Source organism: Rhinatrema bivittatum, chromosome 3, assembly GCF_901001135.1.
Source record: "Rhinatrema bivittatum chromosome 3, aRhiBiv1.1, whole genome shotgun sequence".
In the NCBI taxonomy this organism is placed as follows: Eukaryota; Metazoa; Chordata; class Amphibia; order Gymnophiona; family Rhinatrematidae; genus Rhinatrema; species Rhinatrema bivittatum.
Genome location: NC_042617.1, coordinates 179,396,605 through 179,409,492, shown reverse-complemented (window position 1 = coordinate 179,409,492; position 12,888 = coordinate 179,396,605). Strand labels below are relative to the sequence as shown.

At 46.0% G+C, this 12,888-nt stretch overlaps 1 protein-coding gene across 10 annotated transcripts in view; it reads right to left on the bottom strand.

Moving 5' to 3' along the window:
- Nucleotides 1-12,888, bottom strand: part of CEP170 (centrosomal protein 170) — a 350,277-nt gene that overhangs the window by 145,400 nt on the left and 191,989 nt on the right. For all 10 annotated transcript variants that reach the window (XM_029593969.1, XM_029593972.1, XM_029593975.1 and 7 more), the window contains one exon: nucleotides 1,732-3,585. In XM_029593969.1, the coding sequence (XP_029449829.1) occupies nucleotides 1,732-3,585 (1,854 nt within the window). The remainder of the gene's footprint in view (nucleotides 1-1,731; nucleotides 3,586-12,888) is intronic.

Here is a 12,888-nt window from a genome sequence, read left to right as displayed (position 1 = left end):
TGGTGGAGGCTTGGGAACCAGTATGGGGGCTGGTGGCACTGGCAGCTCGACATTCTGTAGCGCTTTGAACACTGCTGACTACACCCTGCGGTCAAGCTTCTCCTGGGTGGTTGGCACTGATGGAGGGGAATGAGGCATCCCCAGCACATCCTCGGAAGGATCACGAGGTGCCCTGCACCATTGCCGGTGGGGAACGCCTTGGGCTACCGGGAGCACCAGAGGATGGGGCTACCGGGAGCACCAGAGGATGGGGCTACCGGGAGCACCAGAGGATGGGGCTACCGGGAGCACCAGAGGATGGGGCCTCCGGTGGCCAGTGCCGCTTCTATAGCAGCTCAGCAGCCACCGATGCCACTCCAGAACCGGAACTATGATGAGATGGTGACTGTTGACTATGTTTCTTGGATTTCTGGTGCTCGGCCCGGTCTTTCCCCGGCGCCAAGGATGACGATGACCCAGAGGTTAGTGGGAGGGGAGAGACTACCGAGGATCAATCTCCCTTTCCCCAATCCTTAGGGGTATTGGAGAGTAGGACCACCAGGGGAAGAGATGGGCATCAAGGATTCTGAAGCCGAAGTAGAAGGTTTAGGAGACCCAAAGAGCATCTCCATTTTATCTAGGCACGCTTGACACCCTTTGGGGTCATTTGTTCACACAAATGAAGGCCCCCAGGCAGAGGATACATACCTCTTACGGATCCATGATGGACATGGTCCGCAGGCACTGGGGGGCACCATCGAAAACCTGATGAAGCCATCGAAAAAGAGGCCGGCACGCGGTTGATCACAGAAAGGCACCACGGTGCAAAAAGTCGGGAATTGACCGCAAAGAATGAAAGGCAAAATTAAGGGTACCTACCGAACAGAGGAACCGAACACGAAGGGGGACCCGATGCAGAAAAACCCCAAAAGAGTAGAACAATTTCAAGGAGTTGGAGCTCCACCACTGCAAGGCGACTGCATCGCGGAAAAGAAGAGATTGAAGGGTGACCTTCCGTGGAAGTGCGGACAGCAGCAGGCTGCGCATGCTCAGTCTGCCAGTCAAAGTTTCTAGAAATTGTGACAAACATTTTCCATGCTGGGCTCTATCGGATGATGTCACTCACATGTGAGGACTACCATTCTGCTTGTCCTAGGAGAAAGATGGTTTCATAGTATAAGCAATCCTGAAGTAATATACGGAGTTTGCTGACTTTCCTGACCTCTTTCAACTTCTGGAGTTTGACTCGCCTTATAAAAGACTCCATAAGGTTTGTAGGAATTTCAAAAAGGGAAAAATCTGCAGGCAATGTAAGTTTAAATAGATGAGATAAGGAGAGGTGAAAAAACATCAAATCCACTAAATATCATTTATGGTAATGAAAGCTTTCAAAGAACCAGTGTACAATATGTGAAAATAAAATTAGATTTCTCAATTTTTCAGCAATTCATTGAACTTAGTTAACTACTGAATAATTATATCCAAACGTATTTCTCTACATTTCTCTAAATTCTACTGTAATTTTCCAGCTGTTTCCTTAAACAAATATTTCACATATCTCTGATATCTTCTAAAAAAAAAAACAAACAAACAATCACATCTTTGAAAGTGGGACCAGTGGTGGCAAAAGTTGTTTAGTTGTTACTCAATATTTAATTACTTTTGGACTATGCAAATGTATTTATGCATCCTAGAAAAATATCTGGATAAAGAAAGTCAAGTTTAACATTTGATCCCATGTACCAAACTTACCTGGAGCAGTGCTATGGGTTGACGACATAACTCTGGCTTTGGAGTCAGGTAGTCGAGAAATACTATTAGCTCTGATTCTAGGGGAACCCTTCATATCTGTCTGTGGAGCTGTTCGCAGACCACTTCTAAGGCCAGAATCTGGAGTACGAGGGGAGCCAGTGTTTCTTGTTATTGTTGCTTCTGAGTCGCTACGTGCCGATAAAGATCCGAGTCGAGTTCTACGTGGCTGGGCAAGTAAATCAATTCTCGAAAGAGCTGTTTTCCTTCCTGAAGGTGGCTTTGATGTAGAACTAGTAGTAGATACTTCAGAGGCTACTGATACTTTATCAGCATCAGCAAGTTCAGTATCTGAACCTTCACCAAGTCGTGCTCTACGCAAGAGTGAAGTCCTGGTAGGGCGGGGTCTTGGGAGAGTGGTTGACTTGTTAGCTGGTCCAGGTAATACAGGGGAGGATTTATACTTGGCTGATTTGTTGCCTTCTACTTTGGAATGTAAAAGATCATCTACTGAGGTAAATGGAACTCTTCCTTGAGATTTCCCAGAATAAGTTTCCTGATCAGAGGACAAAATATCAGAGATGGCAGAATGAGGTACACTAGATGTTTGGTCATCATCTGTTAAATCAAGTGAAGGCTGTCGTATTCTTCCACTTGTCTGTACAAGTTTACGACTATCAGCTTTTGTACCAACATCCGAAGATCGACTTTTAGATTTCTTTTCCAGCTTGTCTCTGGAACCTGATGGAGGAAGTTTGGAACTATCTTTGGAAGGAGAACTAGTAGAACATCTTTCTTTGTATAGGCTGCTAAAGCTCTTTCGCTTTTGCAGACATTTTTTATCAGCATCACCGGTAACCAGACTGATTGTGCTAGCTGTGTCCACATCAGATTCTGGTGATATGGAATTATCTCTGTTGTAACTAGGAGTTTCTGGGCCTTCATCTGTTTTGTTTTCTTCACGCAATTTGGCTTCAAGAAAAGCCATTACTGCTTCAGTATCTTTTAAAAGAAGTGTTGTATCCATACTAGAATCAGTGTCTATAGAATCACTTCTCTCTCCCATTTTGCTTGTGGATGTAATAGCAAATGACGGAAGAGTAGATTCATTTTGCTTACTAATATGAGGGATAAGTTCTATAGGAACATTTGTACTAGGTTTGTCTATGGTAAAGCTACCTTGCCTGACTAATGGCCTTGATGCTTCTTTCTTCTCTGCTTCAACACCTTTAGGAATCTGAATTTTTAAAACTTCTTCACTTTTCCTTTTCTTGTCCTCTTTAAGTTCTGCTTTCTTTGCAGCATGTCCTGGGATTGCTCCTTGAGTCTTCTGTGAAAGAAAAGGACCTGTCCTTGGGGAGTCATCTCCATTTTTACCAGTCTGGTTTGTAACATGCTTTGAAGAAGATTTAGTGGGCATCCATGCCTTTTCTTTTTGCTCTTGCTGCATTTTAGATGAAAATTGTTTTACCAATGAAATGTCTCTACTGGTCTCTCTTTTCTCTTTACCAGTGGCATGGTAACTGGTAGTGAGAGAAAACTGTGCGCTCTCTCCATACACTTGAGCAGGATGATCATTTATTGATTTGCTTACATTGGCTGTAATCCTGGTATCTAGCTCTCGCTGCTTTTTTTTGGATATTTGAATTGGTGTTTCTTTTTCTTGTGGCTCAGTATCTTGCTTTTCTCCAACATCTGATCTCTGATGAGATGTAGCCTTTACCCTGTAACTTTCTGATTTTCTTTCCTCTTTTGGCAGCTGGGGAAGTGTTCTCCTTTTTCTCTCATTTTGGCTTGCCAAGGAAGCAGCTGATCCACTACTTTTAACAGAAATCCCAGATTCACTGATGTCTGCATCTAAAACAAGAAAGATACAACTAGGAAATTATTGACTGTTGCATAAATAGGTCAATAACATATATTATTCAAGCAATACTTGGGTGACAGAAATCACCTCAAATCTTCACATCAACAAGTGATTAACCCATAAGAAATTACTACACAAGTGGGCACCTCTGTAATTAGAATTTCCAGTTTGCATGACCATTTTCAAAAGGGAATATACCGTAGTATTAACACTTTCTACAGTGAGCAATAAAAACAGATTTCAACACTACTTTTGGTGTATGTGTTTTATAATAAGCAGATAACTACCATTGAACATGCAAGCTTAGTAGCCCTAGATGCACAACACATTTGCCATGATCAACATTTGCTGAGAAGAGCAAGTGTGTGTAATTTCTAAGGTGTAATTGTTGCTCTCCAACAGTTGCAGCTCAGTGTACTCACAGAAATGGGTTATGGAACCAAGTCATGTGACTTAATTACATAGTGCATCAAAGTAGTTTTCCATGCTAGCATTTAAAACATTGAAGCTTTTCAACTGGTTGCCAAATATCCAGTTACCCAACTATCAGCAACATATTCTAATTCCTAATTTCCTTTGATTCCTAAAAGCTTAAAGAGACTACAGTGCATATACTTCTAAAAGGGAAGCTGGGTGGTTGTGAATCCAATCTCCAACCATTAGAGAACAGCACTTAAGGTAAATAATTATACTTTCTCTAATAAATAACAGCCTAAATGGATCCATATAAATGGTGATTCCAAATTAGGATGTCTTGCAGAGTGCAAGCCCATGGATACTGAGAAGTAAAGAGGTAAAGCAAAGAGAGAAAAAGAGTTGTATTGTCAATGAAACAAATTAGAAAACACTGAAAATAAATATATCTTAGCTGGAAAGGCACCACCAGACATTCAAAGAAGCAACTAAGGACCCTAGGGACACTTCAGACAGCCATTCCAACGTTTCCAAAAGGCATAATTTATAATCATCCTCAACTATTCAGAGAGACTCAGCTGTCTGAAGTTACCAGGGATCAATGGTTTATGAAAAATCTCAACCTCTCTCCTACAGAGAGATTTTCCTTTACACAGACAGAAAGCTATCAATTTTGGACTCTGACAAAAACCTGATCTTAAATCTAACATGTTGACCGCATGAGTCTTAGAATTCCTTTGCTCACACTGCTGAGTATTGGGTTAAGATGGTCATTAAAAATCCTTTTGTGCAAAAGACTGCTTTCCTTGAAGTCTACTTTGAAACCTCCAAGATGTTGAAGGTAGGTTGGAGGTGGAAACAGAGGGGTTCTGGAAAGTGCTATGTGATAATTACAGGTTAACTTTTTCCCTTCACTTCTCTGAACAGGTTCTCTCTTGAGAAAGCCACATCAATGAACCACTATAGCATGGTTTCTCTGAAGTCTGAAGCTCACTGCCATGCAAATTGGTGAGTGTTAATGGCCCTAGCAGTGGGTCTTGTTACCATTTGTAATGAAGGCTCAAAGGACATAAAGCATTTCACACGCTTCCCAATTTGGCCATAAAGAATTCCTTCTATATATTTTTTTCCCCAAAAGGACATGAAACTTAAATCTTTAACTTATTCTGCTGTATACTTAACTATTTCAATATTGCTTCAAAATGAAAGCAAATGTTGCTTACCTGATGTAACAGGTGTTCTCACAGGACAGCAGGATGTTAGTCCTCACAAATGGGTGACATCGAGGATGGAGCCCACCACGGAAAACTTCTGTCAAAGTTTAAACAGAACTTTGACTGGCCCCTACTGGGCATGCCCAGCAAGGCACTGACCCTGCAGCCAGCAGGGGTCTCCCTTCAGTCTGATTATCAAGCTACAGGCAGTGCCTAGAAAGGAAAAATAAAACGAACCCAACACCGTGGGGAGGCGGGCGGGTTTCGTGAGGACTAACATCCTGCTGTCCTGTGAGAACACCTGTTACATCAGGTAAGCAACATTTGCTTTCTCACAGGACAAGCAGGATGGTTGTCCTCACAAATGGGTGAGTACCGAGCTGAGGATGTCCCGACGTGCACCAAATGTACCCAACGGTGTGCAGCAGGCACAACAACTGAGGAGAAATTTGGGAAAGGGCATCCGCACCCTACCGGGTAGGTGGAAGGGTGTTGGTACATCAGGTTGGAAAAAGGTTACGCAAGACAGACTGGCCGAAGATGGAGTCCTGTCTTCCAGCCTTGTCCAAACAATAGTGGGCTGCAAAGGTATGGAGAGAACTCCAGGTTGCAGCTTTGCAGATGTCAGGAAGCGGCACCGATCGAAGGTGTGCCACTGACGTCGCCATGGCCCTCACAGAGTGTGCTTTAACACGGTCTTGAAAAGGAATGCCAGCTTGCTCATAGCAAAAAGAAATGCAGTCCGCCAACCAGGAGGAAAGAGCCTGCTTACCCACAGGTTGTCCTAACTTGTTAGGATGGAAAGAGACGAATAATTGAGTGCTCTTCCTGTGGGAAACTGTACGGTCTAGGTAAAAAGCTAGAGCCCGTTTACAGTCTAGGGTATGCAGGGTCTGCTCTCCAGAGTTGGAGTGGGGCCTGGGAAAAAAGATAGGTAGTACGATAGATTGATTGATATGAAACTCCGAAACTACCTTAGGTAAAAATTTAGGGTGAGTGCGGAGTACCGCCCGGTCCTGCAGGAGCTTAGTGTAAGGCGGATAGGTAACTAGGGCCTGCAATTCACTAACCCTGCGAGCTGAAGTAACAGCCAAAAGGAATAACACTTTCCAAGTGAGATATTTCAAGTCACAGGAGTGCAGAGGTTCGAAAGGAGGTTTCATTAGACGACCAAGAACCAGGTTAAGGTCCCAGGATGGGGCCGGAGGACGCAAGGGTGGCTTTAGATGGAGTAAGCCCTTAAGAAAGCGTGTTACTAGGGGTTGTACTGAAATAGGATTACCCCCAATACCCTTATGGAAGGCGGCTACCGCACTGACATGCATTCTGATAGAAGAGGTTTTAAGACCTGATTCAGAGAGATGCCATAAATAGTCCAAGAATTTGGAGATTGGACAGGAAAGGGGATCAAGGGACTGAGAAGTGCACCATGATGTGTACCTTTTCCATTTGTATGAGTAAGACTTTCTTGTGGAAGGCTTTCGTGAAGCTATCAGGACCCGAGAAACGGAATCTGAAAGGTTAAATGGTTGAAGGATTAACCTTTCAACATCCATGCCGTCAGGGACAAGGCTTGGAGGTTGGGATGGAGGAGACATCTGTCGTTTTGAGTGAGCAGATGCGGGTCCTTTCTCAGAGGAACGTGCCTGCGGATGGAGAGATCCTGGAGTATTGGAAACCATACTTGGCGTGGCCAGTAAGGTGCTATCAGGATCATGGTTCCTCCGTCCTGGCGTAGCTTCACGAGAGTCCTTGACACAAGAGGGAGTGGAGGGAATGCATAGAGCAGACCGGTTGTCCACTTGAGGGAGAATGCATCTCTCGGCCGAGAGTGCTGGCTCCGAATGAGAGAGCAGTAATCGTCCACTTTGTGGTTCTGAGGGGACGCAAAGAGGTCTATGCGGGGAGAACCCCACTTGTGAAACAGAGAGGTCGCTACCAGAGGATCGAGTGACCACTCGTGTGGTTGGAAGACACGGCTCAGCTGGTCTGCCAATACATTGTCTACTCCCGGCAGGTAAGTGGCCCTGAGGTACATGGAGTGGGAGAGGGCTTCCGCCCAGATCTGCGCAGCTTCCTGACACAGAAGGAAGGAGCCTGTGCCTCCCTGCTTGTTTATGTACCACATGGCCACTTGGTTGTCCGTCTGGATTAAGATTATCTGATGAAATAGATGATCTTTGAAAGTTCGGAGCGCATAGCGGATTGCTCGAAGTTCCAGGAAATTGATCTGGTGTTCGGCTTCCTCTTTGGACCATAACCCTTGGGTTTGAAAGTCGTCCACATGGGCTCCCCAACCGATGTGAGAAGCGTCGGTGGTTAGGATTACTTGCGGATCCGGTGGAAGAAAAGGTAAGCCCTGAAGGAGATTGACCTGAGTCGTCCACCAGGTTAAGGATAGGCGCAGCGCTTGTGTGACTGTGACTATGGAGGACAGAGGCTGAAAAGCTTGAATCCATTGATGTCGTAGAGTCCATTGTGTTACTCTCATGGCTAGTCGGGTCATGGGAGTGACTTGAACCGAGGATGCCATGTGTCCTAGGAGAATGAGGAACTGGCGAGCCGTGGCAGTGTTCTGAGACTGGAGCTGGCGAGCCAGGGATATTAGGGTGTGGACCCTCTGAAGAGGAAGGTAAGCCTTTGCCTGTAAGGTGTCCAAGTCTGCCCCAATGAAGGATAAGGTTTGAGATGGGACTAAGCAAGATTTGTCGTAATTGACAAGAAACCCTAAGGAAAGGAGTGTTTGAATTGTCAATTTTAGGGAGGATTGAGCTATCTGTTGGGTGGAGGCCCTGATTAGCCAATCGTCCAGGTAGGGGTAGACGTGGACACCTTTCTTCCTTAGGAATGCTGCTACCACTACGAGACATTTGGTAAAGACTCGTGGGGCAGAAGCCAGACCGAAAGGTAGGACACGGTATTGATAATGATCGTGGCCTACTAGAAACCGCAGATATTTGCGATGGGATTGTGTGATCGCAATGTGGGTATAAGTGTCCTTGAGGTCGAGAGAGCACAGCCAATCCCCTCTTTGTAGCAGAGGGAGCAGCGCGCCTAGGGTTACCATTTTGAACTTCTCTTTTTGAAGGTATTTGTTGAGGGCTCGAAGGTCCAAAATGGGACGTAGTCCCCCTGATTTCTTTGGTATTAGGAAGTATCTGGAATAGAATCCCTTGCCTCGTTGAGAGGGAGGAACGGGTTCTATAGCATTTGATTGCAGAAGAAGAGATACTTCCTGTTGTAATTGAGTCAAATGGGTGGATAGACTCCACGCTTGAAGAGGCGGGGAGTCTGCCGGAAGAGTTATGAAGTTGAGGTGGTAACCCTGTGCGATAATTGTTAGCATCCACTGATCTGAGGTGATCTGCAACCAAGGTTGTAGAAAATGGTACAGTCGACCTCCTACAGGAATGTCTGGAAGAGGGGTTTGGCATGTGTTCCCTACAGGGGAGTCAAAGGCCAGCCGCAGGCCCAGGAGGAGGGGCTACAGTAGGCCTTTGTTTCCTAGGCTGACGCGGCTGAGGCCTAGTAGAGGATCGAGCTGGACGAGGCCTGGCCGATGGAGGGTAGTAACGGCGTGGCCGAAAGAACGACTTCTTAGAGTCCTTCTTAAGTGGTTGTTTGGAGGAAACCTCAGACGGAACAGAAGAAAGTTGTTTCAACGTCTCGTGGTGATCTTTTAATTCAGCTACAATTTGCTGAATTTGTTCTCCAAACAAATTGTCCCCTAAGCAGGGTAAATCCGCTAAACGATCCTGGACCTCTGGGCGAAGGTTGGATGATTTTAACCAAGCCCAACGTCTGGCCGAAATGGCAGTAGCTGAAACCTTTGTGGAGGCATCAAAGATGTCATAAGCCGTTCTGATCTCGTGCTTCCCTGCTTCAAACCCTTTGTTAAGAAGGGTCTGAAGCTGTGGCTGGTATTGGTCAGGTAATGTGTCAGCAAAATCTTGCATCTGTTTAAGGATGGCTCTGGTATATTGCGTCATGTAGAGTTGATATGAGGCTATGCGAGAAATCAGCATAGCTCCATGGTACACTTTCCGTCCCACACTGTCCAGGAATTTATTGTCCTTGACCGGCGGAGTGGAGGAGTGTGGCTTTAGACGCTTGGCCTTTCTTTGTGCGGACTCAACCACAACAGAGCGATGATCCAGTTGAGGCTTTTGAAAGCCTGGTGCTGACTGGACGAGATATGTGGAGTCAGCCTTCTTGTTAACTGGTGATACAGATGAAGGAGATTCCCAGTTTTTCTTTAAGAGATCGAGAAACACCTGGTGAATGGGGATGGAAGCGATGATTTTTGGAGCATCCAAAAATTGAAGCAGTTCCATCATCTGGTGTCTGTCATCGGTCTCAGATTGCAGCTGAAAAGGTACAATTTCGGACATCTCCTTTACAAAATTAATAAAGGAGAGATCCTCTGGAGGAGATCTTTTTCTACTCTCTGTAGGAGAAGGCGGTGATGGTAAATCTGTGTCAGAAGATGTATCATCACCCCAGGTATCATAGGGATCAATTGGGGGCTGAAGCCCCGATGGACCTGGTTGAGGATCCGAAGGCATCGAAGGAAACCTTGGAGGAACCGGTGGTACAATCGGTACTGGGAACGGCATCGAGGATTTCGGTGCTGCCGATGGAGTCGGTGCCTGTCTTGGAACCGATGGAGCCAAAGGATAAATCGGTGGAGATATACGAGAAGGCACCGATGGGACCACCCCGGAAGGGGGAATCAGGAACGGTGTTTCTCCCGCCGATGAAAATCCAGTCGGAGACGATGGCGCTGTCGGTGCTACTGGAATCATCGATGGAAGGGCATGTACAAGTGCCTCCATACGTTGTAGTAGCGGTGCCAGCGCTTCCACCAAAGGTTCGGTGGTCGGTTCCTTCCTCGGTGGCGGAGTCGGTGCCGGGGTCGATGCCGGTGGCGGTGCCGGAGACGGTGCCAATGGAGGTTGGAATCTTTGCATCGCTTTCTCGATGGCCTCCTGGACCAGCCGGTCCAGTTCAGCCCGGAGACCAGGGGTAACAATACCCGGCTCGACGGGAGAAGGAGGCTGAGGCAGAGCCGGAGGGACCACCGTAACCGGTGGGATCACGGCTCCCACACCCCGAGAGGGTGAGGGTTTCCTCGATGCCTGCGAACGAGACGTGGACGGTGCCAAGTCTGATCGAGGCCTCTTAGTCGGTGGTTCGGCCTGTTCAGAGGTCGATGACTGTGGATCCTCGACAGGCCAAGACTTGTGCCGTCGATGGCGATGCTTGTCCTTCCGGTCTCCTCGCCCATCCGGGGAGGGGACAGGAGTCGACGGCCGAGAAGTCATCGATGGTGGACGGTCACCGGAGGGTTGACGATGGTGGTGCAATTTCGACGGTGCCGGTTCCGATGACGTCGATGCTATCGATGGCGTTGGGGTGGGTGCATGGAAGAGGAGCCCCATCTTCTCCATCCTGGCCTTGCGACCCTTAGGTGTCATTAGGGCACATTTGGTGCAAGTCAGGACATCATGCTCACTACCCAAACACAAAACACAAACCCTATGGGGGTCTGTGATTGACATAGTCCGGGTACAATCCGGACATCGACGGAACCCCGTTGCCATGGCTTAAGGCCAAATTTAGTCGCGGGCTCGGTAAGTGCCAACAGGCCTCGAGGGCCAAATTCGACGGTAGTCGAGGAAAAAGGCAAAAAACTTACCGGTTTCCACGAAGGTGACAAAAATTTGTCGAAGGGAGACCCCTGAGGGGCAAATTTTCTTCGGAAAGAAAAGTACCGAATTCCTGTCAGGAACGTGGTAAGGGAGCTCCTTTCACCGCGTGGCAACTGCTGCGCGGAAAAAAGAAGACTGAAGGGAGACCCCTGCTGGCTGCAGGGTCAGTGCCTTGCTGGGCATGCCCAGTAGGGGCCAGTCAAAGTTCTGTTTAAACTTTGACAGAAGTTTTCCGTGGTGGGCTCCATCCTCGATGTCACCCATTTGTGAGGACAACCATCCTGCTTGTCCTGTGAGAATAAACCTTTCTGCTGTGATCTTACACTGATATGTAATTTATTGTATATCACTCAGGATCACAAATGGGTGATCAGTAAGTTTAAGGAATTAAATAATATATTTAAGCAGTAATATACTCCAAGGTATTGTATCCATCTATGGCATTTAGTAATGCTTTGATGTCTTGTGGCACTAAACTCCACTTTGTTTTATTCACCCAAGAAGCAGTGGCATCCACTGTTATCCAGTAATAAAACCATAAGAACATAAGAACATAAGAAAATGCCATACTGGGTCAGACCAAGGGTCCATCAAGCCCAGCATCCTGTTTCCAACAGTGGCCAATCCAGGCCATAAGAACCTGGCAAGTACCCAAAAACTAAGTCTATTCCATGTAACCATTGCTAATGGCAGTGGCTATTCTCTAAGTGAACTTAATAGCAGGTAATGGACTTCTCCTCCAAGAACTTATCCAATCCTTTTTTAAACACAGCTATACTAACTGCACGAACCACATTCTCTGGCAACAAATTCCAGAGTTTAATTGTGCGTTTCATGATTTTAAATACTTTTGGATCCCAATAAAATTACTACTGCAGATATTAGTTATGTGACTGGCAGCACCATCAAAACTAAAAATATTAAGCTTGGAAACAAAAAAGTAAACACTGTAATACCTTATGGAACAATCTGAACAGTAAGAATTTTCTCAAGAATCACAAAATGAAAGAAAAGCAAGTCTGCTGACTTGTAATAAAGGTTATCTATACATAGCAGGATGAGTATGCCATTACACGTGGATGATGTCATCTGATGGCTCTGACACAGACTTAGCTCTGAAAACTCATTAAAGCTTTAGTGGGGATGCACAGATGTTCCTGCGCGCACATGCTGCCTCAGGAGCTTCTCCAGAGTTTAAACTTTAGTGAGGCAATTGACTCTTCAGGGAGGCAGTTAGGTATTAAGAATGGCTAATTCATCCTGTTTATGGAGACTCCTGTATACAAGTAAGCAAACTTGCTTCATCCACCGACCGGAAAGCATGAATTAGCCATTATGCATGGGGAGTCCCAAGTTGAGGACGGCATTGTGGAAATACTTATTTAAAGTCAACTGGCCACACTAAGTGGAGAGTGGACTATTAGAAGAGCAGGTTGTGCAGAACTGTTTGCCATCAGTTACTGTCACCTCAGGACAAGTTGTCCAGATAGTAGTGGCATGTAAAGGTGTGCACAGATTGCCAAGTAGCATCACTGTAAATATCTTCAACGGAAGGGGCCCTAAGATGAGCTACTGAAGTCACCATGGATCTCACTTGAGCTTTGATTGAGTCTAATCTGTAAGCCAGCCAGTGCATAATAAAGCATGATACAATCTACTAGTTAACTGGACAAAGATCACTTGCCAATCTATTGGGGTTTTTTGAGATGCGGCGACCAGAATTGTACACAGTATTCAAGGTGCGGTCTCACCATGGAGCGATACAGAGGCATTATGACATTTTCCGTTTTATTCATCATTCCTTTTCTAATAATTCCCAACATTCTGTTTGCTTTTTTGACTGCCGCAGCACACTGAACCGACGATTTCAATGTGTTATCCACTATGACACCTAGATCTCTTTCTTGGGTTGTAGCACCTAATATGGAACCCAACCTCAGGACAAGTTGTCCAG